Source organism: Galeopterus variegatus, unplaced genomic scaffold (genome assembly GCF_000696425.1).
Source record: "Galeopterus variegatus unplaced genomic scaffold, G_variegatus-3.0.2 Scaffold753, whole genome shotgun sequence".
In the NCBI taxonomy this organism is placed as follows: Eukaryota; Metazoa; Chordata; class Mammalia; order Dermoptera; family Cynocephalidae; genus Galeopterus; species Galeopterus variegatus.
This window is the reverse complement of record NW_007726864.1, coordinates 383305-405318: the sequence shown is the minus strand read 5'-3', so window position 1 is coordinate 405318 and position 22014 is coordinate 383305. Positions and strand designations below refer to the sequence as shown.

Sequence of the window (22014 nt, the reverse complement as noted above, 5' to 3'; positions counted from 1 at the left end):
ATGCTGTCCTGTTTGCTACCAGCTGCTATTTTGCAACCATTAAGCAAGCTTACACTGTGGACAACAGAGAGGAGAGACAGACCCCCATACTGTCAACTAATGTTGAACCTACGGTTCCTCCACCCCTGGACTTCTAGTTATGGGAGCCAATAAACTTTCTCACTAGTTAAGTCCATGTGGGCTGTTACTTGAAACCCAAAGCCTCCTTAACTAATACATATCTGAGAAGCAATAAAGAAAAACTTTTTTAAAAAAATGAGAAAAGCATGTTGAAGATGATGAACACAACATGCCACTATTAATTGTGTAGCCTCCTTAAAAACTAATCTCAAAAAAATAGCAAAATGAATCACTGCTATAAATATATATAGATCTCCTGTGCAATTGATACAGCATTAAAATTTTATCAAATGATTCAGATATACTTTCTGTGAAAAAAGGTATTCGGCTTTTACTGAATGGACTAACAATAGATTAGACACTATAGAAGAAAATACTAATGAATTTGAAAGCACAGCAATAAAATATCCAAAAGGAAATACATAGAGAAAAGACTGAAAAAAATATGAACAGAGAGCATTTTTAAGCTATGGAAAAACATCATATGGCTCAAAATATATGCTACTGGGATCCCCAAAGGAGAAGTGAGAGTGGAAAGAAAAGTATTTTAAAAAATAATTGTCTAAATTTTTCCAAATTTGATTAAAAACTATAAATCCACAGATCCAAGAATAAACAAATCACAAGCACAATAATCATGTACATCAAGCACATCATAATCAAATTGCTTAAAACCAGTGATAAAGAGAAAATCTAAAAAGCAGTCAGAGGAAAAAGACATTATAGAGAGAACAAAGATTAAAATGACAGCAGACTTCTCCTCAGAAAGAATGCAAGACAAAAGACAGTGGAGCATCATCTTTAAAGTAATAAAAGAAAAAAAAGATCAACCTAGAGTTCTACACCCAATGAACATTTTTTTCAAAAGGAAAGCAAAGTAACGACTTTTGCCGTCATGCAAAAGTTAAAAGAATTCATCACCCATGGATTTGCATTACTAGAAATGTCAAAGAAAGTCCTTTAGGTAAGAGATAAATTATACCAGATGGAAATATGGATCCACACAAAGGGATGAAGAAGCCCAGAAATGGTAAATATATGGATAAGTACACAAGCCTTTACTTCCTATTTTTAAAATCTTTTTAAAAGATATTTGACCATTTAAAGCTAAAATAATAATGTTTTGTGGAGCTTATAACATATGCAAAAATAAAATGTATGACAACAATAGCACAAAGACCAAAAGGGAAGGGAGAATGAAAGAATACTGTTATTAGGTTCTTATACTATATGTGAAGAGGTATAATTTTACTTGAAGGTAGGCTGTGATAAGTTAAAGATGCATACTATAAACCCTAAAGCAACCACTAAAAAAATAAAAATAGAGTTATATCTAATAACCCAACAAAAGAGATAAAATGGCATCATAAAAAATGTACTCAAATCAAAAAAAGGAAAAGAGGAAAAGCAAACAAGAACAAATGTGACAAACAGAACACAAACAGTAAGATAGCAGATTAATCCTAAACATAAGCAATAATTGGACTAAATGTAAATGGCCTGAACACCCCAATTAAAAGGCAGAGATTGTCGGATTGGATAAAAAGCAAGACTCAACTAAACACTGCCCACAAGAAGTCCACTTTAAATATAAAGATACAAATAGGCTAAAACTAAAAGCATAAAAAAGATCTATCATGTTAAGGTTAATCAAAGGAAAACTGAAATAGCTATATTAACACCGGACTAGTAGATTTCAGAGCAAAGAATATAATCAAGAACGCAAAGAATCATTTAACAATGATAAAGGGGTCAGTTCATCAAGATGTATAACAATCCTAAATACTTTTTCAACCAATAAGTCTGAGCCCACCAAAACAAGAAAACAGAAAGATGCCTTTCATGGTGAAAGTGCAGTATCAACATTCCTGAACCAAAACTGAACATTGCTAAAATGAGGCTTAAGATCTTCCTTATATAATAAATGGCATGCAACTCTACTAATAAAATTATAATATCTAATGGAAATATTTATGACTTTAGCGCCAAAGCTGATCAAAGTGATCTAAAGCTGACTCACCTTTCATATTGCCTATCTCGTGGTAATGAAGCACCCCAATGTGGAAAGTCCATGATTAACATAAGTAAAAGGAGACAGGATATGAAGAAGAGTCCCAGGAATGCCACCCGCTGACGGGGAAATGGGCTCACTGTGGGCACAGTAAAGTTCCAGGAGGCTGGACAGAGGTAGGAAAAACTGATCCTGAAATGAGACAAACATTAGTAAGTCTAGAAAGTCTCTACAGTTGAGTGCTTAAAAACAGTTTTTTAATTGAATAAAGCCCTCTTAATAAAGGCAAAAATTCATGCCAACAGAAGTGTAAACATTCTTTCAGTCTCAAATTTTAGAAAAGGACCTATATGGTTTATGGTGCTTCTACTACATAAATCAGATAAGCCTTATCTGCTCTTTTTCCATACTCTGCACTTTTGTGTACAATTCAAAGAATTAACCTTATGTTAATGAAAAAATCACCTATCTCCCCAGGCAACTTCATAACATTGGAGAATCAGAACAACTACAACATTCCCACTAAGAATGCTGTCAAGAAAATGGATACTCATAAAGTTATTCAACTGACTTTTAAAAATGTTTTAATAGGATATATTTTCACATGGTAAAAAAACAAACGAAAAAGTTTAAAAGGACATACTGTATAGTAAAAGGTGAATCTTTTGCTCTGACCCTACCATCTCTCTCTGAGGCAACCACTGCTACCCAGTTTCTATGTATTTTTCCAGGGATATTCTATGTTTATAAGCATACATACTTATAAGCATAAGTATATAGCAATATATATGGTAACATATCTGTGTGTGTGTGTGTGTGTGTGTGTGTGTGTGTGTGTGTCAGCATTCTCTTGGTTGTACACAATGGTAGTACACCATACCTATTGTTCTGCATCTTTCTCCCACTTATTCTATTTAACAATTGTCCCTGGCCGGCCTGTGGCTCACTTTGGAGAGCATGGTGCTGACAACACCAAGTCAAGGGTTAAGATCCCCTTACCGGTCATCTTAAAAAAAAAAAAAAAAAAATTGTCCCATATTGGTACATGTAGATCCACATTAATCTTTTTTAAAAGCTTCAGAGTATTATAATGTATGGATAAGTGCATTCAGTGTGAAGTTCACTTCCTATATTGAGTCAAAAGGACCTCAGTCTTTCTGCTTTTTTTTTTTTTTTTTTTTAAAGATGACCGGTAAGGGGATCTTAACCCTTGACTTGGTGTTGTCAGCACCACACTCAGCCAGTGAGTGAACCGGCCATCCGTATATGGGATCCGAACCCGGGGCCTTGGTGTTATCAGCACCGCACTCTCCCGAGTGAGCTACGGACCGGCCCAGTCTTTCTGCTTTTAATGTTCATTACGGGGCTGGTTCATTAGCTCGCTCGGTATAGTGTGGTGGGTCAAGGGTCAGATCACAGCACTGGCCAGCTGCCAAAATAATTAATAAATAAATAAAGGTAACTGCAGAGGGGGAAAAAACTGTTTAACCTCCTCAAGAGGCACCTAGCCTCATTCAGATGGAAATTTAAAAGAACATCACAAGCTAGCACTTTTCAGAGTTGAGTGAACAGACTCATTCCACCACCCTGGGGTTAGGGGTTTGAAACTATTGCTTATCTGCCTTCAAAAGAATACAGCTTTGATCATCTTTGCATCCACCTGCCCAGGATGCAAAGTCCAGGTGCATCCCTACGGCAAACCTCACTTAGCCTACCAGGGCCCCCCCCCCCAACCTACCTGCCATCCGCTACGGAGCCCGCAGCAGGGGAGAAAGTGTGCAGCCTTACCTAGCCATGGATTCCACCTTCAGGGGTCTCAACGCCTGTCACCTCCTTTTCCTTTTGCCCTGCGAAGGTGGCCTCCTTGTCCCAGGCATCTCCTAAGTGTGCAGCCTGGAAAGAGTTGAGGATTTCAGGCTTACCTCCAGCAGCGCCCACGAGACTAGACCTCCACGAGAATTCCACGGCTCCCACCCCCTCCCCGAGCTCCCACTCCAGCTCCGTCCGCTCTTGTTCCTCAGGCCCAGCGGACTCTAGCTGGGCATCCTGTGGCGGGGCGTTCTCGTGGGCAAGCTCCGTCCTCGAGGAACTGCCGTCTCCGGGTGCCGATGGGCTAAGGGGTCCCTGCTTCCTCTCCCCTTCTCTCCCGGTCCCGCAGCCCTCCCACGCTCACACTCACGGGATGGAGCGGCCCGCCGGCTCCCTCGGCACAGCTCCGCTCGGTGCTAAGCGGCTCCAGCGGCCTCTCGTCCAGCCGGAAGAAGGGCCGGAGCCGGCTGGGGCGCCACGTCCCCAAGGAAACAGCAGGGAGCCAATGACTGACAGGGCACTCACTAAGAGGGGCCCGCCCCCCCACGCACCCGGAGCCGCGGGCGAACCGGTCTCGTCAGCAGCACGTCCATCTACCAGAGTGGCCAATCCCCAAGAAGGCTCGCCTCTAATGCCCGCCCCGGGATTTCGAGCCGCGTCCAATCGGAAAGGCGTCGTGCCGAGGCTCCGCCCAAAGGGACAAACGACAGGCGCGCGGATGAGTGGTGAGTGCCGAGCAGCGCTGCGCCCGCTGCCCTCTCGGGGGCGCGAGTTCTCTGCTGGTGGCTTTCTCCGCGGCCCCTCCCGGGACAGAGCTGTTCCAGTGGGTGGGTCTCGGGTGTTAGCGGCAGAAGTGCATCTCTCGCCCACCGCGTACTGGAGATTTCGTGCCCCCCAACCCTCCCCGACAGAATGGTAATTCGCCCACTTTAAACGGTCTTTGTCGCCTCCCAAACTGACGCCCTGGCCTCATGGTCTTGACCCGTGAGAAAAACGCAAATTAGAGACAGTGACGTCTACATCAAAGCGCTGTGTCCATTCATCCAACATTCATTGAATGTCTGCTGTGTGTTATGAGCTTCTGTGTCGCTGTCCTTTTGGACCTTACAGTAAGTACATACAACGGCAACGGCTCCCTAATGTTTTTATTCTTCCTTCCTCACGTCAGCCGTATCTCTCATTTCCAGGAGGGAGCCGCTGGAGCAGCACAAAGTCCAAGCTCTTTCCAACGTGGCACTTAGATCACCATCCGTGACCCGCCCCTACTGCATCTTCTGCCGCTCCTCGCCGCCGTGTTACGGTCCAGCAACACAGCCCGGTGGTTTCCGGCCTCTGGCTCTGCTTGTTCTGTCCCTCCACCTGCCTTGAATAACCTTCTTCAGTCTCTTAACCAGACCAAGCCTGCTCATCCCTTACCATTCGGCTTAAGGGTCGCCTTCCCCCAAAAGCCTTACTTGACCTCCACCTCCTTTATACACACCTATTGTTACACTTACCACACTGAGTTACAATTATGTGTCTGTTTGTCCCGCTAGATGGAATATCCTTGAGGGCAGGGACTATCTGCTTCCACGTATTCCCAGTGCTGGCCACTGTATGATAAATAAGTGAATGAATGCCTGTAGGGGAAAAACGAAGACCACCCAAATGAAAACAAAGAGGCTATTTATTCAAAGCTGGTTATAACAAGGGAGTCAGTCATGTCACTAGGGTTTGGCAGAGACTCAAAGGCTGTCAGGGGAGTGGGAAAACTTAATAAGTGGAAAAAAAAGGGAACGTTGGCTAGCAAGAAGCACAGCATAATATGTGATTGGTTTGGGGAAGCATATTCGGCCATCTCTAGTTGGTCCTGAGTTGGAGATGGGGAGGGGGCGAAAAAAAAAATAGGGAAGCTGACAGTCATTGACCAAGCCCTGATCATTCTGGGTCAATTGCTGCAGAGGTTGTGGATCAGAGTTCTAATGGTTGTATATTCTGTCTCTCATGATGGTTGTTTCCTCCCGCCACTGCTCTCCCAACCTGGTTGGGCTTCCTAATTTGCCTTTCCCCAATTCTCAGATCTCAATTTTCTCCTCTGTTCCTCGGTCCCTACACTTTTTAAAGGGTTATATTTTATCTGGGCCCCCAAAAACCACATTTAGTAGAATAGTTGCATAACGTTGGGACTAACCACAAAATTATACAAATATCAGATACTTTTATTGTTTCAGAGCCCAGTTTAGTGCCTAGAACAAGTTAGACATGGAAAGAACAATATTTTTGGAATAATTTTTAAAAATTTCTTGAAGTTCGGCTCCTGTGAGTTCCAAGTTTAATATATGTATATTTCAAACTCCATGTTTCACAAAATGGGTGTTTTTGAGTGGAAATAGAATTCCTATCTATTTTTTAAAAATACTTAATTCATATGGTTTATGAACTATATTAACTTATGATTCAAAGATGCATTGAAACATTATCTTACATTTCATAACTACAAAAGTACTTAAAGTTCACGGATCCCCAAACCGGCCAGCCAAAAAAAAAAAAAAATTCATGGAAAGATTTATATTATCTGTTAATTCTATTTTTCCACAAACTTTCTGAAGTACCCTCATACTATCATAAAACAGAAGAAACATCTACATTTTAATCCCAACACTTTATCATTACACTTTCTTCGTTGTGCTCACTGGCTGAGCGCGGTGCAGGCGACACCACACCAAGGGTTGCGATCCCCTTACCAGTCACAAAAAAGACAAAAAAAAAAAAAATTCATGGAAAGATTTATATTATCTGTTAATTCTATTTTTCCACAAACTTTCTGAAGTACCCTCATACTATCATAAAACAGAAGAAACATCTACATTTTAATCCCAACACTTTATCATTACACTTTCTTCGTAAAACTTTCCTTGTCAGTCTGCTTTGGATCATACTTCCATCAAAACATCCAGATGCCTACAGGCGTTTGTTAAGTATGATTCTTTAAGAAAACCTGCAGTGCTTATCTGATTAACAGCTCATAGGGCTGAATTCTGAGGTTTCCAATCTGCAGGCCAAATACAAAAGGGTTGAGACTATTTCTCTATTTCATTTGCTGTAACTCAACATGTTGTAACAAATTATAGAAATCCATATTTCAAAATATGCTTTTAACGGCTCCTTAAAGGCTTGTGTACAACTACATTTGCAGTTTTCTCAAGGGGTTCTTGATGCCCAGCCCTGAGCAAAATCAGCCAAACGAGACCCATATTACGTGTCAGTTGTCCGCATTGCTTCTCCTTAAAAACTCAGCTCAAATATCATCTCTTCCATGAGCTCCACAGTTGGCTTATTACTTCTTATTCCCTGCTCTTATAGCATTTTGGCCATATGTACTTCTATGAGGGCAAGCTGGCAGTTGTTAGAGTGGACCTGATACCAGGTGGCCTGGTAGGACAACAGAATATGTCTGTTTTGGACCTTAGTGGGTATGTTTGGTCAGAGAAAGTGGGATTTCCTGGGCTTAACCTAGGTGGGAGAGGTTTAGACCTAGAAGACTTAAGTTTCTCTGCAAAAAGAAAATACAGGGATTTTGAGCATTCCCTCTAGACTGGGTTTAGGGAGCTCTAACAAGGAAAGAAGAAAAAGAGGTGAAAGAAAAGAGGAGGAAGATAGTGACAGACAGGACTGAAAAGAACAGCCCATGAGAGAGTCCCTGGGTTATTTATCTATGGCTGCATAACAAATTACCCCAAAACTTCATAGCTTAAAATAACAATAAGTCTTATCTCTCAGAGTTTCTATGGGTCGGGCATTTGGACCAGCTTGGCTCGGGGTCTCTCATGAGGTTGCAGTAAACATGTCAGCTAGAGTTATAGTCCTCTGAAGTCTTAGCTGGGACTAGATGATATACCTCCAAGGTGGCACACTTGCATGGCTGGCAAGTTGATGCTGGCTGTTGGAGGGAGGCCTAAGTTCCATTTCGAATGGTACTCTTCCAGGGCTGCTTGGGTGTCTTCACGACATGGCAGCCTGCTTTCCCCAGAGTGATCCTAAAGAGAGAGAGCCAGGTGGAAGCTCTATCCTTTTTATGACCTAGCTGCGGAAGTCAAATGTCTTCACTTCTGCCTCCTGTTGTTAAAAGTGAGTCACTAACTCCTAGCCCATATTCAAGAGGAGAGCAGTTAGGCTCCACCTTTTGAAGGGAGAAGTATCAAACAATTTTCAGACATATTTTTAAATCAGTCACCAAGATGAGGTTGGTCAGGGAACTTTTGGATAATGACATTGACATCTAGTGTTCAATTTTAAGTTCTGTACTACATTACAATCCTCTCCCAAACCTTCAATAAATGTCTGATAACACCACAGCCTTGTGTTGGGGTACTTTGAGGAATGGAGGCATAGCAGTATAGAAAGATGACAGCAACTGCAGGAAGTAAATTAACAGGTAGGATGGTTGAAAATTTGGCATATGCAGAAAATCAATTCCATAGGTCATTCAAAGAATTGAAAGGCCTCTCCCCAGGGAGACCAGGGCAGGGAAGACTGGGTGGAGGTGTAGTGTGGCAAACTCTAAAATGCCCAAAGTACTTGGACTGGAGCATAGTATGGACATTTATCCCCTTCTCTTGGTATCCATCCCAGTTTTATTTAGGTGTGGACATCTTCCTTATGTGTAGCCCACACCATTGGAGGATTCTGACTCCCTTTCCTGACCCTAGGAGAGGGACATGCAAGCCAGGCCTAAGGTAATGGGCAAAATGCCATCCTTTGTTCACAGCTATTGTTTCAGGAGTAGGCACATGGCCCAATTCCAGATAAAAAGACATGTTTGCTGGGGCAAATAAGTGTATTTGCTTTTCTTAGAGAGCATATGAGAGAACAATTCTCTCTCTCTCCCCACCTCTCTACACCCCACTCCTACCCCCCAGATTCTTAATGACATCGTTAAGCCACCGAGTCAAACCAAACCTAAATTCCACTATGTTCTCTGGACGTCCAATTATTTGAGCTAATAAATCTCTTTTATTATTTAAATCAATATGAAATGGGTACTATTCTTTCAATTTTCTGTCTGACAATTTTCACAATTAAAATGTGGGGAAAATCTATATTAGATACCATTTTTCAACTATCAGGCTAGCAAAGATTAAAATGTTTGATAATACACTATGTTGGTGAAGTAGTAAAAGCACTCTATTCTTCCAGATGCTGAGACCCAAAGTCTTGAAGTCATTCTGAATTTATTTCTTGCTCTCCCATCCCACATCCAGCCCATCAGCAAAGCCTGTTGGCTCTACCTTAAGAATGTATCCAAAACCCAGCCATTTCTCACTAACCTCATTGCTACCATCCTGGATTATTGCAGTAGGTTCCTAACTGGTCTTTTTGCATCTAATTTGCACTCTGCAGTCTGTTCTGAACACTGCAAGCAGTGTGATCCTGTCCAGTGCAAACCCTGCAGTAACTTCTCATCTCACTTGAATCAAAGCCCTAGTCCTCACGGCCTGCAACCTACAAGGCTCTGTGCAATCTGCCCAACACATGGCCCTCTTGCCTCTATAACCTTGTTTCTCACTATTATTCCCTTCACTCCCTTTATTTCAGCCACACAGACTTCCTTACTGTATCTAGAACATAACAGGCCCTCTCTTGTTTTAGGTCTTTCGTACTTAGTGTTCAGTTACACAGGAGCTTTTGTGCATCTTTTCTCCGTACCTGGTGCCTTGCTCCCTTACCTCCTTCAGTCTTTGTTAAAGTGCAGCTTCTCAGTAAGACCCTCCCCAAATCATCCTATTTAAAATTATAACTGTCCTGCCCACCCACGCTTCCAATCCCCTTTCCTTTCTATATCATCATTTTATATACAATGTGTTTTACTTATTGGTTTATTGTCTGTCTCCCTGCAACTAAAATAATAGCATCATCAAAGCAAGAATTTGGCACTAAAAAGAATAAGGAAGCTCTTTATGTATACATATGAGAAGATCTCAGAGAAATAGTGTTAAATGAAAAACTGACAGTAACAAAAAACCTAACATCACACATAAAAACCAGCTTGAGATAGATTATAGTCCTGGATGTAAGGGCTAAAACTATAAAACTCATAAAAGAAAAAATAGGAGAAAAAACCTTAGTGGCCTTTGGTTTAGCAGAGATCTTTTAGATTCAATAGCAAAAGCAAGATCCACAAAAGAAAACTTAATAATTTGATCTTCATTAAAACTAAGATCCAGACTGGTTGGTTAGCTCAGTTGGTTAGAGCATGGTGCTGGTAACAACAAGGTCAAGGATTCACATCCCCATACCAGCCGGCTGCCAAAAAAAATAAAAATAAAAATAAAAAATTAAAACCAAAAAGATTTCTTCTTCAAAAGACACTGCTAAGAAAATGAAAATATAAGCCATACACTGGGGGAGAAAATTTCAAATCACATATCTAATAAAGGCCTTGTATCAAGAATACAAAAAAAATATTCCTTTTAAAGGAATCCTCAAAGCAAATAATAAGAAAACAAACAACTCAAGTATAAATGAACAGAAGATTTGGGCACTTCACCAAAAAAAGATATACAGATGGCAAATAAGTACATGTGTTAGTGATTGGGAAAATCCAAATTAAAACTACTGCAGGTTGAATATCCTTATCCAAAATGCTTGAGACCAGAAATGTTTTGGATTTCAAATTCTTTCCAATTTTGGATTATTTGCATTATACTTACCAGTTGAGCATCCCTAATCCAAAACTTCAAAATCTGAAATGCTCAGTGAGCATTTCCTTTGAGCATTATGTTGTCACTCAAAAAGTTTTAGATGGAGGAGCGTTTAAGATTGGGGATTTTCAAGGCCGGCCTGTGGCTCACTCGGTAGAGTGCGGTGCTGATAACACCAAGGCCACGGGTTCGGATCTCATATAGGGATGGCCGGTTGGCTCACTGGCTGAGCGTGGTGCTGACAACACCAAGCCAAGGGTTGAGATCCCCTTACCGGTCATCTTTAAAAAAAAAAAAAGATTTGGGATTTTCAGATTGGGACTACTCAAACTGTACTTCATATCCACTGGAATCACTATAATCCGAAATGACATACAATAATTTGCCAGAAACGTGGTACCAAGTGCTACCATGTCACAAGGACATTCAAGAAAGTCTCTGGAGAGGCCCACAGGGAGGTAAACTGAGGCCTCCTGCCAACAGCCAGCACGGGCTTGCCTGCATGTGAGTGAGCCCTCGTGGATGTGCATCCTCCAGCCCCAGTCAAGCCTTCATGTAACTGTAGCACTAGCCAACTATATCAAATTCCTCACCCACAGAAACTGATAATATTTATTGTTTTAAGCCACTAAATTTTGTGATAATTTGTCATGGAGCAGTAGATAACTAATACACAACCACATAGGATTAAAAGAAATAATGAATGCACTGGCTAGCACATAACAGTAAGCCCTTCATAAAAGTTAGCTGTTAGTTATAGTTGTTGTATGATGCCTGCATGTCTTTTTCCACCAGAGATTGCAAGTTTCTTGAAAAGGAGGACTGCAGCTCAGTCTTTCCTTTCTTTTTTTCTCCCCCCAGCAACCTGGCCAGTAAGGGCATCTGAACCCTTAGACCTTGGTGTTACAAGGTGGCACTCTAACCAACTAAGCTAACCAACTAGCCCTCCTTTTCTTTTGCACTCTGCCTCTCCTCATTCTCCTTAACACAATGCTGGGCACACGTGTAACTGAAGCCCAATAAGTAACATTTAAGGTGGATGAATTAAATCCAAATGTGAAGCAATTTGGCTTTGTTAGTGTGAGGATAACTTTCCATTTCCTAAAATGTTGGATTATCTCTTCTGGAGCAGTTGATGTAAATGCCTGAGCTTTTACATTCTAGTCTGTAATGAGTAAGCTGTAAAGGCAAGAAAGACTAAGGGATAAAGAGAAAAGAGCTGATTGATTAAAAGGAGGCAATGAAAGAATAAATAAACTGAAAACCAAGGTCCAGAGTTTGATCCCTGTACCAGCCAGCCACAGGAAAAAAAAAAAAGAAAGAAAAGAAAAAAGGAAGCAATGAAGAAATGAGCATCAGATAAGGCGGAAGACCAAGTAAGAGGGTCGGATGTGCCTGTAATAAAAATGTAGCAAAAAAAAATGGGAGTACTACCTGAAGTACAGTCAGGAAAATCACACACAAAGATAACTCAGGGATTCAAGGTTTATGGGTCGAGGCCTACATGTGCTGCCATAATGGGTTTTTTTTGTTAATGATGATGATGTTGTTATCCTTAATGTTTGCTGCCTCTATAACCTGGCTAGCTGTTTTGGTAATGCCCCATGTTTATAAAGGATTCAGTACCACAGAGCATTAAAAACACATCACATCTACTTACATAAACAACCCAAACCTCATCCCCTGCCGATAGTTTGTCTTCTTTCTGTGTCAAGGACAGTAGACCATTACAATCTTTGATAACATTCAGGGAAAACTTTGTAATTCTAGCCACTTTATGTAAGAATTTAGTGTGCTCTTTATGACACAAAGTTCATGCAGTAACTAAGGTCACATATGACATGGGCTTGACGTGAGGATGTTATTGTTAGGAGAAAAGGAGGCTTATATGTGAGATATCCCAAATTTGGTGCTGTAGTCTAGCAACAAGCTGATTGTGTAAAATGAGTGAAGGACAGTGACTAATCATGGTCATTTTGGTTTCTTGCTTGGGAGTTATGAAATATGATGCCTTTGATTTCTGTAATGGTGGATAGACAGTTATAAAGGAAAAATAAGTAATAATAATTACAATAACTGCAATATTAATAATCAACATTTATTGAGTTCTAACTAGATGCCTGATAGTATACTAGGCACTTACATTCTTTTTCTAATTTAATCCTCAAACGATCCAAAGAAGTATCTGCTATTATTGTTATTACCATTTTACAGATGAAGAAACTGAAGCTTAGGTCAAATAAGGGAACTTCAGTGACCTGTGCTACCTTCCCATTCTCATTTTCTGATGAGGAGTCATGACCAAAGCAAAGATGGGATGGGTCAGAGATGAGGCTTTCTGTTTCTTCCTTTTTTATCATTTTGGCCAACTCAATTTTGGCAGTCTATTACCTTGATCTAGAGAGGCAGCAGATCTATTTAAGAGTTTACACTCTAAAGTCAGGCAGACCAGGTCTGAAACCTGGCTTCACCACTTACTAAGATGTATGACCTCGAGGAAGTTATGGTCTTTACAGCTTACTTCCTTATCGATAAAATAAGAATAATGGCCCAGGGGTCCTTGTCCAGAGAAACACCCTCAGCTGGGAAGTCAGTTCCTTACTCTCCTCTGTTGTTTGAACATGTTGTGGACTAAAGCAGACACTGTCCCAGGCACCTATAGAAAAGTTGTGGCTTCTCGAGCTCCCAGGAAGGTGCTTGGTTCCTCCACCTCTGCCATTAATTCTACAACGCTTTCGTTGACGAAAGCTGAAAATAAGTATGCAGGAGGGAATCCAGTTTGTGTGCGCCCAACTCCCAAGAGGCAAAAAGGAACTAGCAAATTCTTCAGGTCGTCCCCTAAAGATTCTGAAAAAGAGAATCAGATTCCTGAAGAGGTAAGAAGCAGTGGCTTAGGAAAAGCAAAGAGAAAAGCATGTCCGTTGCAACCTGATCCCACAGATGATGAAAAAGAATAGAACTTTCTTATTCATCTTTGAATAATGTCTCCTGTTTACTCTGGTATTCTAGGATGTAAATTTGCATAAATATGTTTCTTCCAATTAGCTTTGTTGAATAGGCATTTAATTTTAAAAATTAGACTTAAATTTGGTTGTTCAAAAGTAAGTAGTTATGAAATTGGAGAATTTGTAAGATTAATTGTGGTTTTTTAGCTTAGTATTCAATATAATGCAGTATTTGGTGTCTTTTACCTGCTATTAAGCTTCTGGTTCTTGCTAAAATCAGATCATTGCGTGGTGTTCTAATTAGAAGTCTGCGGTATTTGAGATTTGCTTAGATCTTCGTACTGCTGCCATTTTTATTGGCATTTGATTATTGAAATGGTGCCATATTTTTGTTGCTTTTATTTACTTTAAGAAGCAGAGTTAGATTTTTGCACATTAAAAAAATTCAGTAATAAACTAACCTCTACCCCTTTTCAAAAAGGGAACCAAAGATGCAAGGTTGAAAAAATTTGGATGGATATCTTCTCCTTAGGAAAATTTAAGGACAATTTGGTCTTGAGGCTTTCAATGGTTGTTAATCAAAGCAACTACAAAAAACAAGATAAAATACCGGCATAGAATCAGGTAGGAAGATCCCATAGGTTACATTAAAAGAGGGGAATTTTCCTAGGATAAGCATTTGATTCAATATTATAAAATATTACCCTTTGGGCCTGTACTTTTAAAGTTGGAAAACAATAAAACATGAAAGGTAAATCATGCCATAAACCCAGAGCTCTGTCTAAAGTCCTTAGAGTTACTATTACATTTTTGAAGATAACCAGCAGTATAATTGAAGAGGTGGGTATAATATTGTTAACTGATATTCTTGCTTCCTCATCACACTTTGCTTGCTGATAGTTTGTTGTCAAAATTTACCATGTTTTAACAAGCATGTTTTTCTGAAATTTGTTTGTAATAAATGAATATTTATTCAGTCTTTTTCCACAGCAACCAAAATGACCTTTTCAAAATGCAAAATTGGACCATCTTATACAACTCCAACTTAAAATTCCACAGTGGGATCCCATTGTTTTTAAGATATAAACTGATCCCCTTAACATGACTTTCAAAGCTTCTCATGGTCTGGCCCCTACTTGCTTCCCAGGACTCATCTCAAACTATACTTCATCTGGCCCCCTTAACACTGGCCCTATCCTCTCATCACAGGACTTTTGCAATATGATATTACCTTTGTCCAGAAAGTTCTGCCTCCCTTACCTCTTCTGCCTCTCCTCCGATGTAACCTAATTAACTCTTCTTAACTTTAAGATCTTATTTCTTTTTTTTTTTTAAAAAAGATGACCGGTAAGGGGATCTCAACCCTTGGCTTGGTGTTGTCAGCACCACGCTCAGCCAGTGAGCAAACCGGCCATCCCTATATAGGATCCGAAGTTCTGCCTCCCTTACCTGTTCTGCCTCTCCTCCGGTGTAACCTAATTAACTCTTCTTAACTTTAAGATCTTATTTCTTTTTTTTTTTTAAAAAAGATGACCGGTAAGGGGATCTCAACCCTTGGCTTGGTGTTGTCAGCACCACGCTCAGCCAGTGAGCAAACCGGCCATCCCTATATAGGATCCGAACCCGTGGCCTTGGTGTTATCAGCACCGCACTCTACCGAGTGAGCCACGGGCTGGCCTTAAGATCTTATTTCAAATGACATTTTCCCTGTTGCATAACTCCCTAGACTAAGTCAGATCCCCTTAACATATGCTTTTGGTACATGATGTGCCTTCCCTTCATCGCATACATCTCAGTTGTAATTTTACATTTGTGAGTTTCTGGTTCATGCCTGTCTTTCCCAGCAAACCCTAAGCTCCACCAGAGAAGAGGCCAATGTCAGTATCACTGTATCCCTAGCACTTAGTTCAGGGCCTGGCACATACTGTTTGAAGAATAAATGAATTGGCCAGCACTATTAAGCTTTGCTGCCCACTGCTGTGTCATAGCTTTTAGCCTATGAAACAAACACTACCTGGGTGTTTGGAACTAGAATGGTGATAACAAAGCAGTATTTCTCAAAGTGTGGTCCGTGGACCACCTGTGTCATAATGACCTGCTCATAAAATGCAGATTCCCATGCCTCTCTCCCAGAGATATAATTAGTTAGGTCTAGGGTAGGGTCCAAAATTCTAGCATGTCTAACAAGCTCCCCTGTCTGATTTGAGAACCACTGGTAAGAAAGGAAGGAAGGAAAGAAACAAAAGAAAGGAAGAAACTGATTTTCAGCCTGATTACCTTTTAATAAACTCTCACAAAATAGTGGCAAGGGCTCTGTTTCCAGTCCTGGCTTCTGAAGGGCCTGTTGCTTCCAAGAGAACTTTCTAGAATTAAGGCCAAGATTAGGAAAGGAATGAGTCTTGCTCCCAGGATCCTGCTGGGTGGTGTTCTGATTACAATTGCAGGATACCTACAAGGGTTAGGTCTTGGTTTGTGGGGAGAGGGTGAAGAAACTGGAACTCATTGGATGAGTCACTGTTACCACCTAAGTGGAGATACAGCAGCTCAGACCCAGGATCCAGGAGCGTCTCATGTATCATTTATTAATTCAAATAAATTTTACCGAGAACTTAACAATGTTTCGAGTACTGTGCTATTCTGAAGATATAATGGTGTAGGGGGAAAAAAGAAAGTTTAAAAAAAAGATGTTCCCTTACCTGATGGGGCTTACCATCTAATGATGATATAGATACTAATAAAATAATTTTATAAACATATACAGAATTACAACTATGTAAGAGGGGACCTGAGGTACATGATGGAGGAGCTGATCAAGTTGGGGAGACCAGGGAAATAATTGAATTGGGATATGAAAACAATATGATTATAAATAAGATTTTGATTAATAATTATTTACATGAAAAGAAAAATTTTAATGGACTGTACTCTTAACAGATGGATGGGGCTTTGAAACCATTTTTAATTACATCATGGATCATTAGATGATGATTTTTTTTTTAGATTACTACTATTTATTGCTAAAGTGAAGTAGAGTTCATCACCAATTCTATTCCTATTTTTTGTTATTATAGATGTAAGTGCCAAGGAGCCTTTTTAAACAAATAAGTAAATGGATGGAGTTGTCAATCTTTGTCATTCAACTCTTCCATGTCCTAAAATTTTGTTCAAGAATTAGAAAGCAGCTCATTCACAAAAGGATGTGTTACTCATTGAAGTAATTACTTTCTCAGTCTCTGGAAATAATCACCAAAAGGATTTTACCAAAACTTACCAGTTGTTCTTGTTCCTCTTTCATTTAGAGGCGTTTTGATTTTGGAGCTAAAATTAGATGAAACTGGGGTTAAAATCCCATAAAAATGGAATCTGTGCATTTCACAATTTTTCTTATTGTGAACAAAATCCTATTTCAATTATTTAGGTTGTTTTAGGGTGCATTAAGAAGGCATTACAGATGGACAGAAATTTGTTTTGTGAAAATATTGTATACAGGTTTGTAATTTCAAAATTTAACAATAAGTTTAAAAGTATATATTTGATAGAATTAACGGAACATCTGAGGAGAAATTAATTCTAATTAAATTAAATGGTTTCCTAAAGTTCAGGGCATTATATCTTAGATTACATTTTGGAAACACTTTGTCTTGCCAGGTACATAAGTAGATGCTTTTAAGACAGCAGTTTTATCTACTTTGTAGAAATAAACAGCAAAAAGAAGAGAATGTATTATATGACTAATAGGTGCAGGGCTTACAAAAAGGTTTAAAAATAATTGTTTGGGGACATTTACAGAATTTATAATATGTTTCTTTCAAAGTAATAAGATATGATAGAAAAGAATAAATGAGCAAAAAAACCCAAGAGAAAATTTGGGGTTTTGGCAGTGAGAAAATTTGTGCCTAAATAAGAATGAATAAGGATTTGCTGTATCAACTAATTTTTTTCCCTAACTTTATCTGTTTTAACTTAATTTGAGTATGGTTATGAAATAAACTGAAACTTCCTACTGGACGATAACCACTGAAGCTAAAGTAATTTTTCTAGACTTTTGTTGAGATGGCATTAGGTTTCTTAGATCAAAATTGATAATTTTCCATGTTTTACCTTTTTTTTTTTTTTATAGAAATAAGGTTGTTTAGGAGAAACTTTTAAAAAAAGAACAGTATGATTGCAGTAATCACCCCCAGTAAAAGAGATGTGCAACGGGAGCAACACCGAGGGTTGCAATCCCGTTGCCGGTCCCCGGTCCGGTACGGGGGCAACACTGAGGGTTGTGATCCGTTGCCGGACACGGAAAAAAGACAAAAAAAAAAAAAAAGAGATGTGCAAAAAGAAACAGTTTATTGCTTAAATGATAAAACTGAAGTTCCAAAAGAAGATACTTTCAATATATCCCAATTAGATCTTTACTTTTAAAAAAACAGCTTTATTGAGATATAATTCACATACCATAAAAATCACCCAATTCAATGGTTTTTAGTATATTCACAGGGTTGTGTTGTGCGACTATCATCACAATATAGTTTTAACACATTTTCATCATGCATGCTTTTGGTTGTTCATGAGGTTGTTTTCCCATACGTTTATCTGCATTTGTATTTTTTCTTTTATGAATGTCATTTCTATCTGTAGGATCTTGGTGTTTTTCTTATTGATTTGCACAAGCTCTTTATAAATTAAGTCTAGTAACATTTCACTTGTCATATTTTTACAGACATTTTACCCATTTTGTTTGCTGTTGACAATTTTTTAAAAATTTTTATTGAATCAAAATTGATTATACATATTTTGGGTGTTCAACATTGAGATATGTTGATCAAATCAATATTGTTACAAATTGTAATTATTCTTTATGACCCTTGTCCAATCTCTCCCCATCCCACTCTCCCTCCCCTATCCCCCAATTACCCTAGATTTCTTCTCTCCTTCTGAAAGAATAATGGTTACTCTGTTGATTTGTTGCCTAGACGATCTGTCCAATGCTGAGAGGTGTGATCGGGTCCCCCAATATTATCACAGAGCAGATGCTTCTTCTGTTACTCTGAAATGGGCTTTGTAGAGAGAGACATCCTCTTCTTTTCTTTATCTCTGCTGGCGACTCTTCTTCTGTCAATGCACTCCAGTGGCTGGTAGACCATCTGCATGGTAGTTGTGGCATCTAGCTGCTTTCCTGGAAGCCGTGGTTATTGTGGTGGCTGTGGTGGGCCACCCACATGGAGGTGATGTTTTTGGCATGCTCCTTGGTGCTGGCAGCATGCCTGGTTGTGGAGAGTGTCTAATCCCCAGCTCCATACCTCAGGTCCTCGGGCAGGCCCTGAGGCACTGGTGGTGTGCTAGGATGTGGTAGTGGGGTCTGGTCCCCAGCTCTAAGCCTCGGGTTCCTGGGTGGGTCCCAAGGCACTGGTGGTGTGAGTGTTTTGGGGTGGGGGTCCTGCCCCTGGCTCTGTGCCTCATGTCCCCTGGCGGGTCCCAAGGCATTGGTGGTGTGCCTGGGCCAGAACTAATTTTTTGTTCTTTGCTTACTTCTCACTTGGGGGAACTTCCTGTGGAAACTAGTACTTGAGCTGTGTTGTTGAGCTAAATTGCTGCTTTGCTGCTGTTTCCCTAGGGAAGGCTTTTCCTGCGGCTCAGGGTTTAATGGTTGACCTTATAGGTACTTACAGCTCTCCAGAGACCCAGTGCACCTGGGTTGTGTAGAAACTCTGATCTGGGCCTGAGTGTTTTCATCAAACTGCACCCAATGCAATTCTGCATTCTGACCAGTCTCCTCTGAGTGGTCCTGTGCTGATTGGGGGGCGGATCAGCTGTCCTTGCTGTGTCCCAGTGTTCACCGGCTGAGCCCGTCTCCCCCACTGCCCGTGCTCCAAACACTTCCCATGGGATGGGCCCCATGCTGGTCCCTTGCATTGACTCACTGGCATCTGAATGACTCCCCTTTTTCAGCTGTTCTGGCTCCTTACTCCTGCATGGGTCCACGGGAACCCTATTAGTGGTCTTGCTGTCCTGGGGGCCACCAAAGTCCTCTTCTCCCCTGCCGCCTCCAAGTAACTCCATCTAAAGGGCACAGCTGTGGCTTCTGCCGGTGCCGGCTCCTGCTCCATGGGTCCAGCATTAAAGCGGCCGCAGCCCTAAATGCTCAGAGCAGTTTTTTCTTTCTCTCAGTGTGGCTTCTCCTGCTTTCATGAACTCTGTAGGTCTCTCCTCCTCTTCCCCTGAGCTCCAGCAGCCCCAGCTTGGCTGATGTTACATTTTTATAGTTGTAAATTGGTTGATTTGTGGGAGAGAGTGACGCTGTGGACCATCTTTTCCGCCATCTTGACCAGAACTTTCTGCTGTTGACAATTTTAATAAAATAGATGATGGATCTTGGATGTGACCAGTGCCATTTTGCCCACAATAAGCACAAAATAGCTGCCAGACTTTCCTTACGAGAAACCTCTTGGTTTCTGAGAAATAGAAACTCCTCTACTTCTGCATGTGTGCAACCTTCCACTTGATTGCATCCACCAGCCTTATCCTCCACTCCAGCACCAAACCCCCTCCCTGACTACGCCAGCCTTCCCTTCAGCCTATATAAGCTCTCCCACCCCCACACCTGGTGCTGTTCTCCATTTTGAGTGCAGCCTGGCAGATTTTCTTTTCCTTTAATAAAGCTTGATTGGTACCTGGCATTTCAGCTCAGTTTCTTTCAGTAGATAAATGTTAAAAATTTTTCACCAAGCAATAAAAATTGCTTAGCAGTCACTTCTCATATCTTTCACTTTTTCCAAAGTACACTTTCTTCAAATTAATTTGAGGCAAACTATAAATAGTATAACAACTGTTTAGAGCTGTTCTTTGGAGTTACAGACACATGGAGTTACAGATATTCGAGAGAATAATGAATGCTAGCTTTTTCATCTCATCTGTTTGATGCTAGCCAATTTTTTCTTTAGTTGAGGTGAAATTTACATAACATAAAATCAACCATTTTATTTTATTTATTTATTTATATATTTATTTTTAAAAGATGACCGGTAAGGGGATCTTAACCCTTGGCTTGTTGTTGTCAGCACCATGCTCAACCAGTGAGCTAAGAGGCCATCCCTATATGGGATCCGAACCCCTGGCCTTGGTGTTATCAGCACCGCACTCTCCCAAGTGAGCCGCAGGCTGGCCCTAAAATTAACCATTTTAAAGTTGACAATTCAGTGTCATTTAGTGTATTCAGAATGTTGAGCAACCACTACCTCTACCCAGTTCCAATGCCTTCATCACCCCAGAAGGAAACTCCATACCCATTACACAGTTATTCCCATTTTCCCCTCCCTGCTGCCCCTGGTAACTAATCTGCATTCTGTCTCTATAGAACTATCTATTCTGTATAGTTTAGCTTCTTTCACTTCACATACTGTTTTCAAGGCTCATTCGCGTTGTAGCATGTATCAGTACTTTGCTCCTTTTTACAGCTGAATTATATTCATTGCACATATACACAATTCGTTTATCCATTCTTTTGTTGTGGACATTTGGACCGTTTCCACTTTTTGCCTATTGTGAAAAGTGCTTGTATGAAATATGCAGCACATACATGTACTTGTTTTTCTATTTTCAGTCCTTTTGGATATATACCTAGGAGTGGAATTGCTGGGTCATATGGTAATTCTACATTTAACTTCTTTTTTTTTTTGTCTTTTTGTCTTTTTTTGTGACCAGCAACGGATCGCAACCCTCACTGTCGTGCCCGTACCGGACCAGGACCGGCAACGGGATCGCAACCCTCAGTGTTGCCCCCGCTCCTCGCTCAGCCAGTGAGCGGCTGGTCTGCATGTGGGATCCGAACCCTCGGCGGGAGCGCCGCCGCGCTTCCCAAGCGGCGCACTGTAGCAGTGCGCCACCGGGCCGGCCCCTACATTTAACTTCTTAAGGAACCATGAAACTGTTTTCCACAGCACCTGAACGATTTTATATTCCCACCAGAAATGCATGAAGGTTCCAATTTCTCTACATCCTCAACAATGGTTGTTACTTTCAAAAGTAATTGTGCTTTTGATTATAGCCATTCTAGTGGCTATGAAGTGGTATAGCCAATAATCTTTTGCCAAATAAAAATGGAAATGTTTTTACTACAAGCCCAAATATTCAAGAAAATATAAAATAAAAATTTACTTTTGACATATTTTCCTTTTACTTATAGGCATAATGATCTGTGAAAACATGAAAACATGTACTTTTCCTACACTTCTCCTAGAAATAATGCAAAATATAAAATTGAGACCCAAGTTGAGACATGAGTAACTGGAGTATCACTTGGCTCTTTCTTGTTCCTGACCAGAGGGGGAGCACTGCCCTTTGTAGTTCATTACTACTTCCCAGCATGCATTTTTCTAAATATTGAATATCCTAATTCTAAGATAAATAGGTAACACAGACCTGAATGTGTCACTGGCATGAAAAAAGGCACTACTACCTT

At 40.4% G+C, this 22014-nt stretch overlaps 2 protein-coding genes and 1 long non-coding RNA gene across 5 annotated transcripts in view; 2 read left to right on the top strand and 1 right to left on the bottom strand.

The window, feature by feature from the left end:
* The window catches only part of ENTPD7 (ectonucleoside triphosphate diphosphohydrolase 7), a 43822-nt gene extending 39371 nt beyond the window's left edge, over positions 1-4451 (bottom strand). The window contains exons 1-3 of one of the 2 annotated variants that reach the window (XM_008572118.1): positions 4311-4451; positions 3920-4024; positions 2141-2323 (exon numbers count right to left, since the gene is read on the bottom strand). In XM_008572118.1, the coding sequence (XP_008570340.1) occupies positions 2141-2323; positions 3920-3927 (191 nt within the window). In that variant the 5' untranslated portion in view covers positions 3928-4024; positions 4311-4451. The remainder of the gene's footprint in view (positions 1-2140; positions 2324-3919; positions 4025-4310) is intronic. The other variant, XM_008572117.1, reaches the window with a different exon arrangement.
* Positions 4452-4704: 253 nt separating this feature from the next.
* LOC103590003 lies at positions 4705-5435 on the top strand. Its single transcript, XR_550434.1, has 2 exons — positions 4705-5049; positions 5128-5435. It is a non-coding gene; the product is annotated as an uncharacterized LOC103590003 (long non-coding RNA).
* A 7745-nt stretch (positions 5436-13180) lies between these two features.
* On the top strand, positions 13181-14020 carry LOC103590002 (PCNA-associated factor-like). 2 transcript variants are annotated; one of them, XM_008572116.1, is made up of 2 exons: positions 13242-13378; positions 13527-13602. In XM_008572116.1, exons 1-2 carry the CDS (start codon positions 13242-13244, stop codon positions 13600-13602), a joined length of 213 nt encoding a protein of 70 aa, XP_008570338.1. The 2 variants fall into 2 exon arrangements, with proteins under 2 accessions (XP_008570337.1, XP_008570338.1); XM_008572115.1 differs by having other exon boundaries at positions 13181-14020.
* The last annotated feature ends 7994 nt before the right edge of the window (positions 14021-22014 follow it).

Bases quoted from the DNA above. Each gene is read 5' to 3' on its own strand.
- LOC103590002 (XM_008572115.1), top strand. From the start codon at position 13,242: ATGTTGTGGACTAAAGCAGACACTGTCCCAGGCACCTATAGAAAAGTT.